Source organism: Nicotiana tabacum, chromosome 20 (genome assembly GCF_000715075.1).
Source record: "Nicotiana tabacum cultivar K326 chromosome 20, ASM71507v2, whole genome shotgun sequence".
Lineage (NCBI taxonomy): Eukaryota > Viridiplantae > Streptophyta > Magnoliopsida > Solanales > Solanaceae > Nicotiana > Nicotiana tabacum.
The window spans coordinates 153,637,867-153,659,176 of record NC_134099.1 but is presented as its reverse complement, the minus strand read 5'-3'; the positions used below and the strand labels follow the sequence as shown (position 1 = coordinate 153,659,176).

Genomic DNA, 21,310 nt, shown 5'->3' with positions numbered 1-21,310 from the left:
CACCTATTTCGAAAATAAAAAAAACAAAAAAAAATTCTAACCGTTGTACCGGGTCGGTTAACCCGATAAGGGTAACTGTTTATTGGACCGGGTTCAACCGGTCCGGTTACCCGTTTTAAAATTCTAAACGGACCAACCCCCTCTACCCCTCCTACCCAGCCCAGCCCAGCCCCCTTTAACCGGTCCGGGCCGGTTCCGGGTTTAACCGGTCTGGGCTGGTCCGAAATCGGGTCAACCCGGCCCATTTAACACCTATAATTAAACCCGAAAAAAGTGATCCAAAAATGAATTTGGCTATGTCCGACCAAAGATGTTACATATCCAATAATGTGATCCTGAATAGTGATTGAATTGAAAAAGTGCTACTTAGTAGAAAATCGAAGACACAAGCAGAAACAAGACTCTTTCATACTTGCTAACTCCTGGAATAAGAAGTAGGTCCCTTGTTTTAGGCCGGTTTTTGTGTGACAACATATGGAAGTTAAGTTGAAAGAGGTCCATCCATTGAGGGACAAATGTCACCGAGTGTCACGGGCAAGCTACACGCTAATAAGGGTGATCAATTGACCACCTTTCACCAGAAAATTATATTGCGTAAGCACCCTTTGTCGGAGATTTTTTTTACTTCTTTCAAGTTTGAACACCCTTGGGAAAATTCCTGGCCGAGGGTGACTATTAAGAGTTATCACTAAACCGTGGTTAAGTAGTATGTATTCACTCTTTTAAGTTGTAATTCTCAAATGTTATTGTTACCACTGTGAAGAAGAAGCAAACTAGTACCTAATTGGTCAGCAGCACCATGCTTTCAGGCTGCAAATTGCATTGATAATATCCATGAATTTAGAATGTGACAATTGCTGCTATTTAAAGGGACATCTCTTGGCACTTCACCCTAGAAGAAGGCAATAACTCAAGGGTGGGAAGGAATACATCCTAACTGCAATTTGGTAATATATATCCTAACTGCATTGTTCAGTTATATCTGCCGAAATTACATTTATAAGGACAAAGCAATGAGACTTCAGAATCTTCCCCTTCTTACTCGAGTCCATGCTATGGCAGCGGCGACAGCCCCGCCCAAATGAGCAGATCCTGAGACTCGAGTGTCCCCCTGATTAAGACAAGAGATAAGAAAATGCATCATTATTCATATAAAACAAGTCATAGCAAGACTAATGTTTACTCTTTTGTGGCAAAACTATAGAGTACGTTGAGATAGGATTAAGGCTCCAATGGTAGAAGTGGCTCAAAGGCAAATATTTCAATCTGGCACGTGAGCACCGGGCTATCTGATTTTGTTAGTTCATTCCCTCAACCAACACAGAAAATCAGCATAAGGATGGAGTTGGAGAGGTCGTACGACCTTTTACAGCAGACCATGTAACTGCATGCATTGCTCTGCTAAATATTCTGATCATGCAAATCAAGCAGTGGAGAATCTAGCAAACTAAAATACAGAAGGCATTTTAATGATAGAACACTAGAACAGAACACGTAAACCTTACTAACATTTTGGTTTTTATTTTCATTAGCAACTGAGCCGAAGGAAAGTATGACTTCAGTGCATAGTAGTCATTGATAACTTAATTTCATGATAAAGTTGAACAACTAGGGTATCCCGGTGCACTAAGCACCCGCTATGTGCGGGGTCCGAGGAAGGGCCAGACCACAAGGGTCTATTATACGCAGCCTTATTCAGCATTTATGCAAGAGGCGGTTTCCACGGCTCAAACTCGTGAGCTCCTCGTCACGTGACAGCAACTCTACCAATTATGCCAAAGCACCCCTTCATAAAACAACAAATGACGAAATAGAGCTAGAAGATCATACCTCCAAAATTCTTAAGACATCTTTTCCAATGAGGAAGATTCCCTGAAGATTAGGATCATAGGCGTGTACAAAATATTAGCCAAATTTAGCTTTGGAAACTACCATCTAGAAAACAAATACACAATTACATACCAGTAAGATTGCTGGAACGGGAATAATAAAATCAAGATAGAGAGTCTTTTTAGGGAACAGGAATATATCAAGCAGCATCACTGCATTTACAGCCCCACTTGCACCCTAAATAGAAAAGCATGAACAGAAGTCAAGGCAAAGTGTAAAGATTGCATGACGCTTTGACTATCAAGGGGGGAAAAACAAAAAAGACGTGCAGAATTTTCCAATATTCCAAAATAATACCTTTTTGTTGTAACTTCCCATAAAGAAGTAAAAGGTTCAATTTCATCCATTAACCATTCAATTAGGAATTTCAAGGAATTCGGAAATCAAAGAGTAGTCAACAGACATCTCCATGCAAAGGATGAGAAACCAAACCAAGAACCATGTTGTTTAGAACCTGGAATTATTGCCAAGATCCCACATGCTGAGTAAGATAAGGATTCAAATAGAAATTCATAGGACAAGACCGAAGAAACAAAACATCATTTTGGGTTTCGCTGGGAGTTACAAGGAGTTATAACAGTCACATATAGTGGCTAACGAAAATGAAAACTGGAGAATAATGAAAAGGAGTTCTAGATGTTACTTATGTGGGGAGGAGGCAGAGACAATCAATCATCTCTTTTTGCACTGCAGAATCACTTTACAACTATGGAGAATATTCATCAGCTTAAGAGGAATCTTGCAGCTATGCCAAGAAGAATATCTGAAGTTCTAGCCTGCTGGAACAGAGAAGGGAACCAATCCAGTCATAAAGAGATGGAGAATTGTCCCAGCTTGCATTTGGTGGACAATATGGGAAGAAAGAAATCAAAGATACTTTAAAGATAAGTCGAGCAGTATTCAGAAGATCAAAATGAAGTGCTTAGTTCTTTTCTATTTTTGGTGTAAAGGAGAGTAATTAGAAGATCATGAATCAATTTTTTATATTTTAGAATCCTTGTGAGATGACAAAGGATTGGAGAATTTTCTCCTGTATCCCACCTTGTAATTATGGGGGACTACACAACTTTTGTGTAGTCTACTTTGCTGGGTAGGCAAAATTTGGAACCATACGGGTTGGGTTCCGGGCCGGTTACGGGTTGGGGCTTACCGGGTTTAACGGGTTCGGGTTCATCCGGGTAAAAAATGAACCGTAAGGGTTACAGGTACAAGGGGCCGGGCCGGGTTAGTTTTTAATTTTTTTTTTTTTTTTTTTGTATTTTGTTTTTGTATAACTATTGTAAGTTATATTAATATAAAGTAAAAATACAAAGAATACAATGAAAATGGAAAAAAATTGCAAGTACTACATTTATTTCAAAATTCAAATTTACAAATTGAAAGATTTACATTTAACAAGTATATTAACGAAAAAAGAGTAAATTCAAAGGCTCCATTATTAAAAAAAAAATTATAAAAAAAAATTAAAAAATTAAGTAGCCGTTATACCGGTCTGGGCCGGGCCAGGCCGGTTAACCGATTGTACAGTAAAAATCATTGATCGGGTTTGACCGGTCCGGTTAACCGGTAGCCCCAAGTTGAACGGACCAAACCTCCCTACCTCTTTAACCCAGCCCTACCCGGCCCCCTTCTACCGGGCCGGGCCGGTTCCGGTTTTAACCGATCTGGGCCGGTCCGGAGACGGGCTGGCCCGGCCCGTTAGACACCCATAGGGACTACACAACTTTTGTGTAGTCTACTTTATATATATATATATAGAAATATGGTATCTTATCAAAAAAAAAAAAAAAATGAAAACTTACGGCAATTTAGGAAACCATGGTTTGATAAGTGATAACCTTCCAAAAGTAATGTTCACTAATTACAAAGATCGAGACCAAAATGTATACAATTGGAGTGGCTTGTAGCCTTATACTATGACATTACTCCAATTCTTTTCTCCAGAGCATATCTATTAGTACAATTACCACAGCAAACACTACAAAGTCATGCAAAAAAGATGCTTAACTACTGAATTTGAAGAAGACAAAGTACTATGTTAAAGAAAACTTGATAATCTTCATTGAAGATGAGAGAAAAATGACAATCCTATTTCAGATCCTTAGGAGTCCCATAAATTGTTAACATGGTAACACAAGAAATTGAAACTGGTGAAGGAAAAGGAAGAGCTAGCAAAGATCAACAAGACGTAAGATATGAATTTACCAATCCCGGAACTTGCGATGGATGCATGCTCAGCATTTGTCTTCTTTGTCCCTACAAAAGAAAGGAAACGGCCATGAACAACTTTTACAACCAAAGAGGTAGTGACGTTACATTCTCTCCATCAATTCATGTCACACAATTATCCCGACAAAGAGCTTTTATTATGTAAATTTGACCGGCTAATTTATAGGTACTAGTGGAATAATTTATTTATTTATTCAATAAGGAGAAAATGAAGCTACAGAGGTTCGAGCTTGTGACAATTTTAAAGAAGCTGAAGCGCTTGACCAGTTGAGCTACACAACTGTTCTTAAGAAAATATTAGAATATTAGCTGTGGAGCAAGTTTGCTAGGAGACCATGACATTAAAACACAAATTTGATCTGTCAATTTATAAAAAATAATACTATCATAGATGTTTGTTAAACATTTTAGCACTCTCATCATGAAAAGCGACACAAATTGGAACAGAGGGATTAATTATGAAATAAAGTGATCAACTCAAATCCTGCAGCACAGTCCACTTTAACTTTTCCTCATCCTTCTTTCTCGAATGTGTGCATAACTGAGAAGGTGAAGTAAATCCAAAAACATATGCAAGCCAACTGAAAAACAGAAGCAACCTATAATTACACTATAAGCCCGTACACAAGTACCACAACTAACTCCAGTACAGTATATCCTAATTTTCCCACTACCATATTTAATCACTTTTCATGTAGCTTTCTAACTGCCCCCCTGGTTCCTGGATTCTTGTTCCTGGATTCTTCTGAACCATTAATAGGTTAAATGATTGAAATTTCCGGCTTCACTTTGTTGTGCTTTTCATGTTTCAGAAATAAAGTCTAAACCACCGACTTCTTTAAAATATTAACCATGAATTTTGCATATATACGGCTGATCTTGGGTATTACCAAAAAATATCAATTGGACTGAGGATTTAATCATCATTTAGTAGGCAGGTAGCATACACAGGTATAACTACAAAACATTTCATCAACTTCTTGGCTATGGGAACAAATAGATATAATAAGGTTGCTGCGCCAAGATTACCTGTAGTGATGGAGCTATAAAGGCATGATATACCACATAAAAAACAGAGCCAACAACTGCTCCAGATAGATACAGCTTCAGAAGAAACTGAGGCCCAAAAGTACTACCGATCTGCCAATAGAAAGAAATTGGAAAAAAAAATACTAGTCAGTGAAAAGAGATGTCGAAGTGGGCACATATAATACAAGAGTTTCCTTTTAGGTTATAACAAATTTTCTTGGTCATCTCTCTAATATGTTAATACCACTTATTATGGCATATTGTTAAGGAAAATGCCTAATTTACAATATGCCAATGAAGTAATTGCTTAATATAAATTAAGTGATTAATCAATTACCCTTATACTAAAAAGGTATAAATAACCAAGACAAATTGTGACGTCGGGCCAAATGGCTTAGCATTAAGCCATGTCCCTTTAACTGAGTTGACAGATAAAGCTGGATCATTTCCACAAGTACTGCACTAGTTATCTTCTCACTTAATATTGACTGTGATCCTAAAGGTGTAACCATCTAATGCGTCATTTCTGACAAAAGTAGCTCTTTCATTTTTCCAAGATAAGGGCTGCAGTCTGTATGCAGAATAATGGTATAAAATAATCAGAAGTAAAGATGAAGATCTGCGGGTCATTCAAGAAGCTTGCTAATGCATTTACCCCATCTAAAATAAGTCATTTCAAAGTTTAAATATCACAAGGGAGGATACTAACCTTCTCAGCACTCAATCCCACCCATTTCAGTTATTTGGTTCTATCTAATGTCAATTCCTTTTTCCCCCTAAATACCATCACTTTTAAAACTGAGATTGCTCAGAGGAAAAAAAAGTAATGAAATTTTTTATCAGATCAGTATGCATCAAGTTTATCACTCTTCCATTCATTAGCCCAAAGTCAGCAAGTGCTCAGACAGGTTACTGAAACACTATACGTTTGAGCTTGGCCATATATCCATTAATGCCAGAGACAATGTTTCTTGCTAGGAAATATTTTTAAGACCCTTCCTTCCGAATGAAAAACAGTTACAATTCCATTAGTTGCTAGATTTCAACATCAAGAATTTTCAATGAGGTTACTGAATTACTACGAAGATATAAAGCTTAGACATGATATAGAAATAGAAAGACAGGTGACCTTACACTTGTTCCAAAGAAGTAGAATCCAACCATGTTAGAGATAAGATGCCAAGGATCAATGTGACTGAAAGCAGATGTTATCAATGTGTGAACCCGTCCACTTGTAACATTGTCCACTGAAATCTGAGCACCAGAACAAAAAAAAAGTTAATCTAGTTGGAAAAAAATGTCTTAGCTGTCAATTGCATCAAAAAGATAAGTTATCTTAGTGACTTACCATGAAGTTCCTTATCATGAACCTATTATCAGCAGCACGCCATAACAAAAACACAGCTACATTAGCTAAGATTATTCCTAACACCACTCCATCATTAGAAAACCTCCCAAAACCTGATTGCCTACAAATTGGAAATGCCCATGACTTAGAAAATAGAAAACGTATGAAGTTGGACTAAAGGCAAGGGAATGGCATCACAAACATTGCCTTTTCTCCTGCCATAATTTTGAAATACAAGAAACAGGTGAAACATGACGAACTCCTAGCTGTCACAACTCACTAGTCACTGCATATCAGTGTCAACTAAATACTAATCAATTCATTCCATTAAAGGTGTCATAACATTCCTTATCAAAAATATGTCATAACTTAGAAAATAGAAAATGTATGAAGTTGACTAAGAGCAATGGAATGACATTACGCAGATTGTCGCCATTTCTCCCATCAGAAAATTGAAAATGTTAGAAACAGTTTAAACGATTACGAACTCCTAGCTGTCACAACTCATTAGTTATTGCAGGTCAGTGTCAATTAAATACAGCTCACTTCATCCCATTAAAAATGGCATACCTCCACCTTGGAGACTAAGAGTAAAACGTTCGAATAGATTACTAATATAGGGAAATAACTATTTAAATAATCAGTTTGTATGTGCAAAGAAAAAAGTACAATAGTTCCCGAAGACTATGTCAAATTAACTTTAAGATATAAAGTAACATTACTTTATATTAGCTTTTTTATCAGCAAAATTAGTTTATAGGAGTATTAGTTAAAACGGTTGAAGGGTATATTTTTAGGCCTTATTTGTTTGCACTTAATGGAGATCTGAATCTTAATATTCAGATCTCAGACATTAAATACGTTTGTTTTTAAAGTCTGAATCTTAATTATTCAAATCTTAATCATTAAGTGTGTTTTTTTTTACCTCACAACCACTTAATGGGTCTGAATAGGTCTGTATGATTAAGATCTATAACAGAGACTTAATTTCATTAAGATGCTATCACATATTCATAATTAACTGCCGCCACCGCCTACCTTTATCAACTACCACCATGCCGCCACCGCCATACTCAACTACCACCACCACCACCACCACCTCCACTACCACCACGCCACCATCATCCTCAATCATAGCCGCCACCATTATCGACCATCACCACCCACTATCCCACCAATCCGATCACCATCATTCTCACCCACAATAACTACTCATCCACCTCAATTACCACAACTGACCACCCCATCACCATCAATAACCACAACCGGCGCTACCCATCATTATAACCTACCACCACCCGCCCACCACCTTCCTCACTCACAACTACTACCACCACCCGCCATATTAACTATCACCACCACCATCCTCAATCATAATCGCCACCACTACCAATCACTACTAGCTACTAGCATGAACCACTATCATCAACCAAAACTACCACCAACCACCGCCTCTACTCGGCATTCACCCGTTAGCCATCACCACCAACAACTATCATATTTTAAAAAACTATATATTTTATTGATAGAATATTAGATTAGTTAGCATTTCATTTGAATTTTATGTTTATTAATTTTTAAATAAAGATAAATTTTATACATTCAAATGTTATAAATCAAACAGTCTTAATTATTTAGTATTCAGATCTTAATACACATCTTAATATATTCAGATGTGTATTCAGATTCAGATGTCTTAATCTTAATACACATCTTGATATTCAGATGTGTATTCAGATTCAGACGTCTTAATCTTAAAAATACAAATGAGGCCTTAGTCAGTTTGAGGAAGTGGGTCAAGATTTTCCGAACGGACAAGAAAGTACAGTAGCTCTTTTTTTTCTTAAATTTTTCACAGAGCAATATTTATCTTACTGTTGTACATAACAGCACCAGAAGCTCAAGAAACATCTAAAGCTCTACTTCTATCATCAGCAGTGCTATTCTTAAAATTCAAATCAACCAGAGATCCCAGAGATCTTTGCACTTGCTGCTTTAAAGCATACTCCCTTCCATTATTTACACCTGTTTCTTTTATTTATTATGATCAATCCCATAATCTCTAGGGCTTTTTGCAAAATCATGAGTTAAGTGAACTGTAGGCCTAATGTATGTCCCGTTTATGATACCTGGCCTAAAGTTTTAAGCCTGCACATGAGAATAGGTTAAATTTCACATGAAGATATGCCAGGTCATAATTTTATGATCTAAAAGTGAAATTAGGTTGCACCTGTTATGAGATTTATGTGACTATCTATGAAGGACAAAATCAAAATATATAATTCAAACTTCTTTAGACCTTTTATTCTTTTTGACAATGATGGTGTTTGGGCTAGCTTGCGCTCACCTGGACGACGAGTAACTACGCCCACTAAGGCTTAGACAGATGGAAAAATCACCTAGTGTTTTTTCTCTATTTGGATTTGAACCCTAATCTCTAATATTTGTACCCACTTTATTAACTATTAGGCCACAGGGTTAGGTGCTTCTCTAGACCTAATTTCACATACATGAGATTGAGTTTGTTGATTATTTCCCACCTACTATACACGTGAGACCCAAAAAAGGAAAAGAAAAGCTCAAACCTTGTGAATGCACGATGAGCGGAGGTAAATAGAATTCTTAACTCACAAAATGTACCTAACAAACATGAAAGTATAAAGATGAAACCAAATTTTTAGCAAGAACAGTTTGCCCCTTGGAGAGGTGCAAATTGATCTCACAATCACTAAGGAAAAAACTGGACCCAGTTTATTTAAAAAATGTAAACATAATCTCAATGGTTTATTAGAGGAAAAAATAGTGTGAGCATACATTATGGTGCAAAAGAACTTTACAAAAAAAAAATGAAGAGATTAGGGTGTAAATCTGAAAAATATATAGGGTGCAATTACAAAAGGCAACAACTGCTACAACAACAACCCAGTGGAATCCCACGAGTAGGGTCTGGGGAGGATTAGTGAGTAAGCGGGCTTTACCCTACCCTGAAAGGTAGAGAAGATGTTTCCGATAGACAGAGGCGGATCCAGTATTTAAACCTTATGGGTTCCCACTTCCCAACGATCTCAAATAATATACAATAATAACTGATTGGGACAAAAGGTTTCAGCAACTTTTTTATTTGGCTGGCCTCTTTTAATTTAACTTCGTTTGTAGTGTTTTTTAAGAAGAAAAGAGAAATAACAGTCCACAAAACCAACCCCCCGTCTCAAAGTAAAGACTAAGACTTTATTCACTATACTATCTCAACAACAAACAAATAAACTTAATTAGTCAAAACAGGAAAACTTGTATGTCAGTGTAAAGATAACTGTGAAATGAAAAGGAAAAAGAAAAACTAGAGAACCTCTATTTTGCCTTTTAAAAAAATGTATAACATTAGAACAAAATGGGTATGAATACAGCGTAATGTATATGATTTCTGTAACAATTTATTTAGTATTGCAATGAAATGGACAACCTCAAATAATTTGATAAATATATTAAAGCTGCTAAAAGGGGGGGGGGGGGATAATAGAGTACCAGCCGCGGCGAGAGGAACCAAATGAGAAATTGGAGTGAAAATTTCTTTTTCCAAATTGAGTCCGCAGAATCCCAACTGTACGGTTAACCAAATCCTTGCTCGGATCACCTCTGAAAATTCTGTTTGTTAACAGCTGCTTAGAGAAAAGTGGGTTTGAGAAAATGCCATGGGAAAATTTCACATTTTGTAGCCTAATTGAGTGTGTGTGAGAGTGTGAAAAAGCAGAGAAAAATTGTTGTTGCTGAGAAGGGTGATATGGGTTTATCTTGGAAGTTAGAGAAAGGAAAGTTTGTGAGGGATTTGTGGTTGCATTTGAGAGATTTCTGGGGATTTTAGAGAGGAATTTGAGGGACAAGAGCCTCTGCATAATTTCCAATAGGCTTTTTTGTTGGAGTTCCGTTTATGCTTGGAATGGTGTTATTACTTATTAGTCTGGTTTTTTTCTTGTGGAAAAAAGATCAGTAAAATTGAACAGCTTCCATGTTATACAACTGACAGTAAACAAGTACATTTTTGGGTCATGAGGTCTACCCTACTTGCCAAACAGTTTTTTCTTCTTTTTCTTTCCTTTCATTTACCATCTTGTAAAATAGTTTGAGATATTTGTATGAATGTGCATGTATATATGTGTAATATTTGTATATGTATTTTAAAAATATATATCGGAGTCGAAATCACAAAATAAAACATATTTTTTTAGGAAAAAAACGATCGAAACTTGCCGCCTACTAAAACAAGAAATGATTCAAATTTGTCAGCAGTTAATAGTTAGATTCAAATATATCCTTGACGTAACTCTCCCCCTTCCTCTTCCTTTTTACTTTCTTCTTCTCTTTTATTAGCATCAATAGCAACTACTATCTTTCTCTTTATATTTTTTGCCATAAAAATTAAAGATCACTCGCTTTGAGGGTTACTCGCTTTGAGGGTTATTTGTGTATTTCACCTGCCAAATGACTATCTACGTAAAAAAAATCCCAAAAAAGGTTTCATTTTATTTGTGGAATTGGGCCTCATCCACAAATAGTCCATATACAGGTCCATTTGGTCTAGCGATGTGCACAAATAGCCACTAAGAGCATCTGTCTTTATTTTAAAGTCAGTGTTTTAAATATTTTTAGTCTTTAGCCACTGATTTAATAAACTTATACATGGCTAGACGAAAATACCCTTCTGCTATAACTTATACCTACGCTTTTATTAACGATCAGCAGCAGCAGCACACGTAACTAACTTCACTGTGATCGTCGAATTTCAAAGTATAGAATTGCAGAAGCTTCTCTTCCGATTTCAAACTATAGAATTCAACTTTCTCGTCCAAAAATCGACATAAATTTACAATAAGTTATACTTTCGTGTGTTTCTATTGATTTTTATTTCGTTACTAGGAATTTGATGCTAGAAATTTGATTTTTTTTTTTGAATTTCTGGATTGATAAGGTTAAGGACATCGTGTCCTGTGATAATTCAATAAAAATTGAGCACATAATATTAAGGACATAGTGTCCTGATTTTGCAAATTGAATTGAAAAAGTTAAGGACACAGTGTCCTTAACTTTTTTGTTGTTCTTTTGTATATTAAGGACATACTGTCATAGTTTTGCAAATTGTTTTGAAAAAGTTAGGGATACTTGGTCCTGAAGTTTGAGTTTCAAGTTGAAAAGTTAAGGACACTTGGTCTTGAAGTTTGAGTTTCAAGTTGAAAAGTTAAGGACACTTGGTCCTGAACTTTGACTTACATGTTTAATAGTTAAGGACACTTGGTCCTTAACTTAGAGTTACAAGTTAAAAAGTTAAGGACACTTCGTGTCACGACCCTAAACTCGGACCCGGTGGTGATGGCGCCTCTCGTGAAGACAAGGCCAGTCGTCACATTCCCAATTCCCTTTTAAGCAGTTAAGATAATACAATTAAGTCTTAAACATGATAAATCCCAAAATAAGTAGTGACAGTACAATTTGCGAAATTAAAACCAACACAGCCCGACATCGGGGTGTCACCAGTCATGAGCATCTATCAATATACTACAAGTCTGAAGAGTCTACATCGCCTAATACAGAGCTAAAACAAAGAAAATAAGATAAGGGAAGAAGCTCTGGGCTGCGAACCCCAGCAACTACCTAGAGAATCTCCGAATCCGCTTGAGCTGGAAGGATCAACACTCGCTAGCGGGACCTGAAGCGCCTGAATCTGCACACGTGGTGCATGGAGTAAAGTGAGTACTCCAACTCAGTGAGTAATAATAATAAATGAAGACTGAGTAATAAAAAATCACGTAAAGCACATTACAGGCTATAAGGAAGCAGTAAAAGCCAGTAAAAGTAATGAAACAGTGAAAATATGCAAAGTCACTTTAGTTCAGTTTAAGCTTCTTAAATTGCCTTTTTAAATAGTTAAGCAAGTAAAAGACAGGCAACTAGAAAAGGTAAACACATAAAGAACCGCCCCTTGGGTAAAATACCAATAGAATCAGCCCCTCGGGCAACACATAGAACAATGCCAGCCCCTCGGGCTCTATCTCATATCACAATGGGTACCCACGCTCACTGGGGGTGTGCAAACTCCTGGAGGGGCCCGTTACGGCCCAAACGCAATATCAAACCATCTCGTGGTATAATCACATAGGCTCTCGGCCTCATATCAACAAGCCACCTCGTGGCGTACAAATCTCAGCCCCTCGGCCTCATAATCCTAATTAGTGTTTCCTCACAACAGTGGCCCTCGGCCTTACCCAGTCAGAATTTCACAAGCCACTTGTGCAACAGTAAAATGTGATGCTCAGCCCAACGTATCATTTAAAATATCATTTAAGTGTTAAAGCAGAGTAAACATGGCAGAGTTATGAAAACAGTAGAATATAGCATGACTGAGTTCAAGTTTAAAGTCAACACAGTGAGAAAATATTAGTAAAAATCCCCTAAGGGTCCAAATAGTTGGCACGAGGCCCAAATAAGGCATTCAGCCAAAAACATGATGATAGCAAATAGTTTTCAATCATTTACGCGATAAAACAATCATTCGGGATGAACTAAGTCACAATCCCCAACAGTGCACGACCCCACGCTCGTCATCTAGCATGTGCGTCACCTCAATATAGCACAACGATGTGCAAATCCGAGGTTTTATACCCTCAGGACAACATTTACAATCATTACTCACCTCAATCCATTTCAAACTCTTGCCCGCGACGCCTTTGCCCCTCGAATCGGCCTCAACTTGCATCAAATCTATCCAAAATCAGAATCACGACGTCAAAATATGATAAGGGAACGAAGCCCAATCGAAAATATTCAATTTACAACACAAATCCCGAAATTACCAAAACCCGACCCCCGGGCCCACGTCTCAGAATTCGATGAAATTTACATCAGTAGATTCCTTATCTCCCCATGAGTTCACACATATCAAAAGTCCCAAAATCTGACCACAAATGGTCCCTTAAATCCTCAAGTCTAGGTCTCCAATACCAAGCCCTAGTTTCCCCAATTTTAACCCTTAAATTCCATTAATTACAACTCTAATCCGTGAAATAATACCATAGAAATGAGTTTTAGGTCCAAAATCCTTACCTCAATGAAATCCCCTTGAAATGCTTCTTCAAATCACCCCAAAAGCTCTAAAAGCCGACTTAGAAATGGTGGAATAGCTCAAAAGTCGCGAAGGAAATAATTTATACCTTCTGGCCCAAGGATTTCGCATCTGCGACAAAATCCCGCTTCTATTGTACCGCTTTTGCGGTCCTTGAACCGCTTCTGCGATTTTCACTTAAACCACTCAGACTCCGCATCAGCGATGCCTAACCCGCACCTGCGCCATCGCAGGTGCGGTCCTTCAACCACTTCTGCGGTTCATACCAACTTCACCATCTTCTGCTTCTGCGACTCTTTTCCGCATCTGCGGGGGTCGCACCTGCGGCCTCACAACCGCAGATACGGTTATGGCAGTAGATTCCAACTTCAGCTGCCATTCCAAACTTCCTTTCTTTTCGTTAACCACCCAAAATCACCCTGAGGCCCCCGGGACCCCAACCAAAGGCACAAACAAGTCACATACCACCATCCAAACTTGTACCAATCTTCAAAACACATCGGATTCAAGCCGAAATTTTCAAAATCTTCCAAATTACGCTTTTGATCGAAAAGTATACCAAACCACGTCCGAATGACCTGAAATTTTGCACACACCTCCCAATGACCCAACAAAACTACTACAACTCCCGGAATTCTATTCCGACCCCTATATCAAAATCTCACCTACCAACCGGAAAACGCCAAAAATCCAATTTCGCCAATTCAAGCCTAAATCTACTACGGACCTCCAAAACACATCCCGATCACACTCCTAAGTCCCAAATCACCTCCCGAAGCTATCCAAACCATCAGAACTCACATCCGAGCCCTCTAACACATAAGTCAACATCCGGTTGGCTTTTCCAACTTAAGCTTCCTCAAAAGAGACTAAGTGTCTCAAACCTTCTCAAAACCTTTCTGAACCCGAGCCAACCAACCTGATCACATATAAAACCGATAAACAAAGCAATAAGAAGCAGAAATGGGGGAAACAGAGCGGTAACTCATAAGACGACTAGCCAAGTCATCACATCCTCCCCCTATTAAACAAATGTTCGTCCTAGAACGAGTCAAGAAACATTTCTGAAGCCTCAAGCAGGTGAGGATATCTGTTCCGGATCTCCCGCTCGGTCTCCTAGGTAGCCTCCTCCACGGACCGACCTCTCCATTGCACTTTTACTGAAGCCATATCCTTTGATCTTAACTTTTGAATCTAACGCTCCAAAATAGCTGTTGGCTCCATATCACAAGTCAAATCACCATCCAACTAAACCGTGCTGAAATCCAAAACATGAGACGGATCCCCAATATGCTTCCGGAGCATAGAAACATGAAATACCGGATGCACACTCGACAAGCTGGGTGGCAAAACAAGCTCATAAGCCACCTCCCCAATCCTCCGAAGTACCTCAAAAGGCCCAATGAACCGAGGACTCAACAGAACCTTCTCACCAACCATGTAGGACATATCTCGAACCTTCCTATCAGCATAACTCTTTTGTCTCGACTACGCTGTACAAAGCCTCTCCTGAATTACCTTCACCTTTTCCAAAGCATCCTGCACCAAGTCTGTCCCCAATAGCCTAGCATTACCCAGCTCGAACCAACCGACTGGAGATCTACACCGCCTCCCATACGAAGCCTCATATGGAGCCATCTGAATACTCGACCGGTAGCTGTTGTTATAAACAAACTCTGCAAGCGGTAGGAACTGATCCCATGACCCTCCAAAATCAATGACACAAACATGCAACATGTCCTCTAAAATCTGAATAGTGCACTCGGACTGCCTGTCCGTCTGAGGGTGAAAAGATGTGCTCAACTCAATCTGAGTACCCAACTCTCGCTGCACAGACCTCCAAAACTACGATGTAAACTGAGTGCCCCTATCTGAAATGATAGAAACTGGGACACCATGCAAACGAACAATCTCCCGGATATAGATCTCTGCCAATCTCTCTGAAGAATAGGTAGTACACACAGGAATGAAGTGCACGGACTTGGTCAGCCGATCCACAATCATCCAAATAGCATCGAACTTCTTCAAAGTCCGTGGAAGTCTAACTACAAAATCCATAGTGATCCACTCCCACTTCTACTCTAGAATATCCATCTGCTGAAGCAAGCCACCCGGTCTGTGATGCTCGTATTTCACCTGCTGACAATTGAGATACTGAGCTACGAATCCCGCAGTGTCTTTCTTCATTCTCCTCCACCAATAATGTTGTCTCAGATTTTGATACATCTTCGCGGCACCCGAATGAATGGAATACCGTGAGCTATGGGCCTCCTCCAAAATCAACTCTCGAAGCCCATCCACATTGGGCACACAAATCCGGCTCTGCATCCTCAACACCCCATCATCACCAATAGTCACATCTCTGCCATCATCGTGCTGAAATCTGTCCTTAAGGACAAGCAAATGCGGATCATCATGCTGGCGCTCTGTGATGCGATCATATAAGGAAAACCAAGAAATCACACAAGCCAATACCCTACTAGGCTCCGAAATATCTAACCTCATGAACCGATTGGCCAAGGCATGAACATCAACTGCAAAAGGTCTCTCTCCAACTGGAATATATACCAAACTCCCCATACTCATCGTCTTTCGGCTCAAAGCATCGGCCATCATATTGGCCTTTTCCGGATGATACAATATAGTAATATCATAATCTTTTAGCAACTCCAACCATCTCCGCTGCCTCAAATTGAGATCCTTCTGCTTGAACAAGTGCTGGAGGCTATGATGATCAGTAAACACCTCACAAGACACACCATACAAGTAATGCCTCCAAATCTTTAACGCGTGAACTATGGCAGCCAACTCCAAATCATGAACGGGGTAGTTCTTCTTATGGGGCTTCAACTACAGAAAAGCATAAGCAATAACTCTACCCTCTTGCATCAACACACACCCAATACCAACTCTCAAAGCATCACAATACACGGTATATGAACCTGAAGCTAATGGTAATACTAACATTGAAGTTGTGGTCAAGGCTGTCTTGAGCTTCTGAAAGCTCTCCTCACACTCATCCGACCATACAAATGAAGCACACTTCTGAGTCAACTTGGTCAAAGGCGATGCGATAGATGAGAATCCCTGAACAAACCGGCAACAATAACCTGCCAAACCAAGAAAGCTGCGAATCTCTGTGGCTAAGGACGGTCTGGGCCAACTCTGAACTGCCTCTATCTTCTTCGAATCAACCTGAATACCCTCGCTGGACACCACGTGCCCCAAGAATGCCACTGAACTGAGCCAAAACTCAGACTTGGAGAATTTTACATAAAGCTTCTCCTCCCTCAATCTCTGCAACACGACTCTCAAATACTCCGCGTGCTCCCCCTAACTACGCGAATACACCAAAATATCATCAATGAAGACTATGACAAACGAGTCGAGATAAGGCCGGAACATGCTATTCATCAAATGCATGAACGCTGCTGAGACATTGGTCAACCCAAAAGACATCACCAAGAACTCATAGTGACCATATCGGGTCATGAAAGATGTCTTAAAAATATTCGAGTCCCTGATCTTCAACTTGTGATAACCTGAACGGAGATCAATCTTGGATAACACTCTCGCTCCCTGAAGCTGGTCGAATAAATCATCAATGCGAGACAAAGGATACTTGTTCTTAACTGTTACTTTGTTCAATTGCCTATAATCAATGCATATCCTCATAGTGCCTTCTTTCTTCTTCACAAATAGAACTGGCTCACCCCAAGGTGGCACGCTAGGCAGAATGAACCCTTTATCAAGAAGTTCCTGAAGCTGCTCCTTTAACTCCTTCAACTCCACTGGTGCCATACGATACAACGGAATAGAAATGGGATGAGTGCCCGTCACCAGGTTAATACCAAAATCAATATCTCTGTCAGTGGCATGCCCGACATGTTTGCAAGAAACACATCGAGAAAATCCCTAACAACTGTAACGGATCAATATTGGGAGTCTCTGCACCGACATCCCTCACAAAGGCTAGATACGAAAGGCAACCCTTCCCAATTATATGTTGGGCCTTTAAGAATGCGATTACCCTACTGGGAACATAATCAGTCAAACCTCGCCACTCAATTCGTGGCATACCTGATACAGCCAATGAGATTGTCTTGGCATGACAATCCAGAATAGCACAACATGGAGATAGCCAATCCATGCCCAAAATGACATCGAAATCCACCATACATAATAATAAAAAATCCATTCGGGTCTCCAGACCCCCAATAGTCACCACACATGATTGGTACACACAGTCTCCAATAACAGTATTGCCTACTAGAGTAGACACATGAACAGGTGAAACAAGAGATCCACGGGGCGTATCCAAATAACGAGCAAAGTATGATGACACATAAGAAAAGCTGGAACCGGGATCAAATAATACAAAGGCATCTCTGTGGCAGACTGAAACAATACATGTAATAACATCATCGGAAGAAATAGCATTGGGTCTAGCTGGAAGTGCATAGAAACGAGCCTGACCACCACCTGATCGACCTCCCCCTCTAGGGCGACCCCTAGCTGACTGACCTCCACCCTTAGCTAACTAGGTGGGTGGTGGTGAAGTAATTGGTGCTGAAGCCGATGACTGACTCCTCTGCTGAGATGAAACTGCAAGACGACGAGGACACAGCCTCCACATATGACCCATCTCCCCATACTCATAGCAACTCCCAGGTGCTAGAGAGGGACTGAAGGGAACCCCTCGCACTGAAATGATTAACAGATGCACCTGGCATAGAAGAGCCCTAAACTGATGGAGCACAGGACGAACTCTGAGCTGGAAAGGCTACTAAGTGATGACTGACCCTGATGAGAACTGTGAGAACCATGACCTGATGACGCCCCACAATAACCTGGGCGAGCTGGCTGAGCATGCCTAAATGGACGGCCTCTGTCGTGCTGAAACTGACCTCTCAAAGGAGCACCACTATAACTACCAGTTCCTCGAGGCCTCTTGGACTCCCTCTTCTCTCGCTCCTGGTGATGAGCTAACTCAATCTCACGAGCAATGTCTACAACCTCCTCAAAAGTCGCACCAGTCACCCTCTCTCTGGTCATGAGAATACAAAGCTGATAAGTGTGGCCATCAACAAACCTCCTAATCCTCTCTCTATCTGTCGAAACCAACCAAATAACATGGCGAGCTAACTCGTAGAACCTTATATCATACTGCGTCACAGTCATCTCTCCCTGACACAACCACTCAAACTGCTTGCGTAGCTCCTCTCTGCGAGACTATGGCACATACTTCTCCAGAAAGAGAACAGAGAACTACTACCAGGTAAGGGGTGCTGCATCAATAGGCCTACGCCTCTCAAAAGCCTCCCACCAAGTGAAGGCAGCTCCAGAAAATGGATAAGTAGTGAAAGCGACCCCACTGGTCTCCAGAATACCCACTGTACGAAGCATCCTCTAACACTTATCCAAGAAACCCTGGGCATCCTCACCCACTGCACTGCTGAAGGTCGGAGGCTGAAGTCTACCAAACCTCTCCAACCTACGCTGCTCGTCCTCTAGCATGGCAGGAACTACATAGTTCTGAGCAGCTGCAACTGACTAAGCTGGATGCGCCCCCGGTGTCTGAAGTCCCTACATGACCTGCTCAGGTATGCGAGCGGCGGAAGTCTGAGTGCCTCCCACGGCCTAGGAAGTAATTGCGGTTGTAGTAACTGGGACCGCTTGAGCTAGGCCAGTGCAAACTGATAGAATCTGAGCCAAGGCCTCCTGAAGAACCGGAATCACAATGGCATAACTGGTGCTTGAGCTGGTGCTGCTGGAGCGTCCACAACTGAGACCTGATCCTAAACTGGGGCGGTTGGTGGATCTGCAGGTACTGCCCTAGATGTTGTGCAGACCAAACCTCTGCCCTTACTGCGACCACGACGGTGTCCTCGACCTCTAGTGGCCACAACTGGTGGTACTGGTGGTCGTCCATCCTGACCGGTAGCGCGTGTCCTCACCATTTGTGAGAGAATAGAATAACAAAAGTTTAGTACCCGGATCAACAGATTTGCACGACAAGAATTTCAAGAATATGAAGTTTTTTCTATAGGTTTTGCAGCCTCTCGAGGATAAATACAGACATCTCCATACCGATCCGTGAGACTCTACTAAACCTGCTCATGACTCGTGAGACCTATGTAACCTAGGCTTTGATACCAACTTGTCACGATCCTAAACGCGGACCCGGTCATGATGGTGCCTCTCGTGAAGACAAGGCTAGCCGTCACATTCCCAATTCCCTTTTAAGCAGTTAAGATAATACAATTAAGTCTTAAACATGATAAAATCCCAAAATAAGTAGTGACAATACAATTTGCGAAATTAAAACCAACACAGCCCGACATCGGGGTGTCACCAGTCATGAGCATCTATCAATATACTACAAGTTTGATGAGTCTATATCGCCTAATACAGAGCTAAAACAGAGAAAATAAGATAAGGGAAGAAGCTTTGGGTTGCGAACCCCAGCAGCTACCTAGAGAATCTCTGAATCCACTTGAGCTGGAAGGATCAACACTCGCTAGCGGGACCTGAAGCGCCTGAATCTGCACACGGGGTGCATGGAGTAAAGTGAGTACTCCAACTCAGTGAGTAATAATAATAAATGAAGACTGAGTAATAAGAAATCACGTAAAGCACATTACCGGCTATAAGGAAGCAGTAAAAGCCAGTAAAAGTAATGAAACAGTGAAAATATGCAAAGTCACTTTAGTTCAGTTTAAGCTTCTTAAAATGCCTTTTTAAATAGTTAAGCAAGTAAAAGATAGGAAACTAGAAAAGGTAAACACATAAAGAACCGCCCCTCGAGGCACAATACCAATAGAATCAGCCCCTCGGGAAACACATAGAACAATACCAGTCCCTCGGGCTCTATCTCATATCACAATGGGTACTCACTCTCACTGGGGGTGTGCAGACTCCTGAAGGGGCCCCTTACGGCCCAAACGTAATATCAAGCCATCTCGTGGCATAATCACATAGGCTCTCGGCCTCATATCAACAAGCCAACTCGTGGCGTATAAATCTCAGGCCCTCGACCTCATAATCCTAATCAGTGTTTCCTCACAACATAGGCCCTCGGCCTTACTCAATCAGAATCTCACAAGCCACTCGGGCAACAATAAAAAATGATGCTCAGCCCAACGTATCAATTAAAATATCATTTAAGTGTTAAAGCAGAGTAAACATGGTTGCGTTATGAAAATAGTAGAATATAACATGACTGAGTTCAAGTATAAAGTCAACACAATAAGGAAATATCAGTAAAAATCCCCTAAGGGTCCAAATAGTCAGCACGAGGCCCAAATAAGGCATTCAACCCAAAACAAGATGATAGCAAATAGTTTTCAATCATTTACGCGATAAAACAATCATTTGGGATGTAATAAGTCACAATCCCCAATAGTGCATGACCCCACGCTCGTCATCTAGCGTGTGCGTCACCTCAATATAGCACAACAATGTGCAAATCCGGGGTTTCATACCCTTAGGACAACATTTATAATCATTACTCACCTCAATCCGATCCAAACTCTAGCCCGCGATGCCTTTGCCCTTCGAATCGGCCTCAACTCGCATTAAATCTATCCAAAATCAGAATCACGACGTAAATATGCTAAGGGAACGAAGCCTAAGCTAAAATATTCAATTTACAACACAAATCCCGAAATTACCAAAACCCAACCCCCGAGCCCACGTCTCAG

At 40.3% G+C, this 21,310-nt stretch overlaps 1 protein-coding gene across 1 annotated transcript; it reads right to left on the bottom strand.

Moving 5' to 3' along the window:
• Positions 1–777: 777 nt before the first annotated feature.
• Positions 778–10,610, bottom strand: LOC107780709 (RHOMBOID-like protein 12, mitochondrial). The gene is made up of 8 exons (XM_016601284.2): positions 10,019–10,610; positions 6,497–6,617; positions 6,283–6,402; positions 5,149–5,259; positions 4,096–4,146; positions 1,963–2,067; positions 1,831–1,872; positions 778–1,111 (listed from the first exon to the last, which is right to left on the bottom strand). Exons 1-8 carry the CDS (start codon positions 10,384–10,386, stop codon positions 1,022–1,024), a joined length of 1,008 nt encoding a protein of 335 aa, XP_016456770.1. The 5' UTR covers positions 10,387–10,610; the 3' UTR covers positions 778–1,021.
• Positions 10,611–21,310: the final 10,700 nt, after the last annotated feature.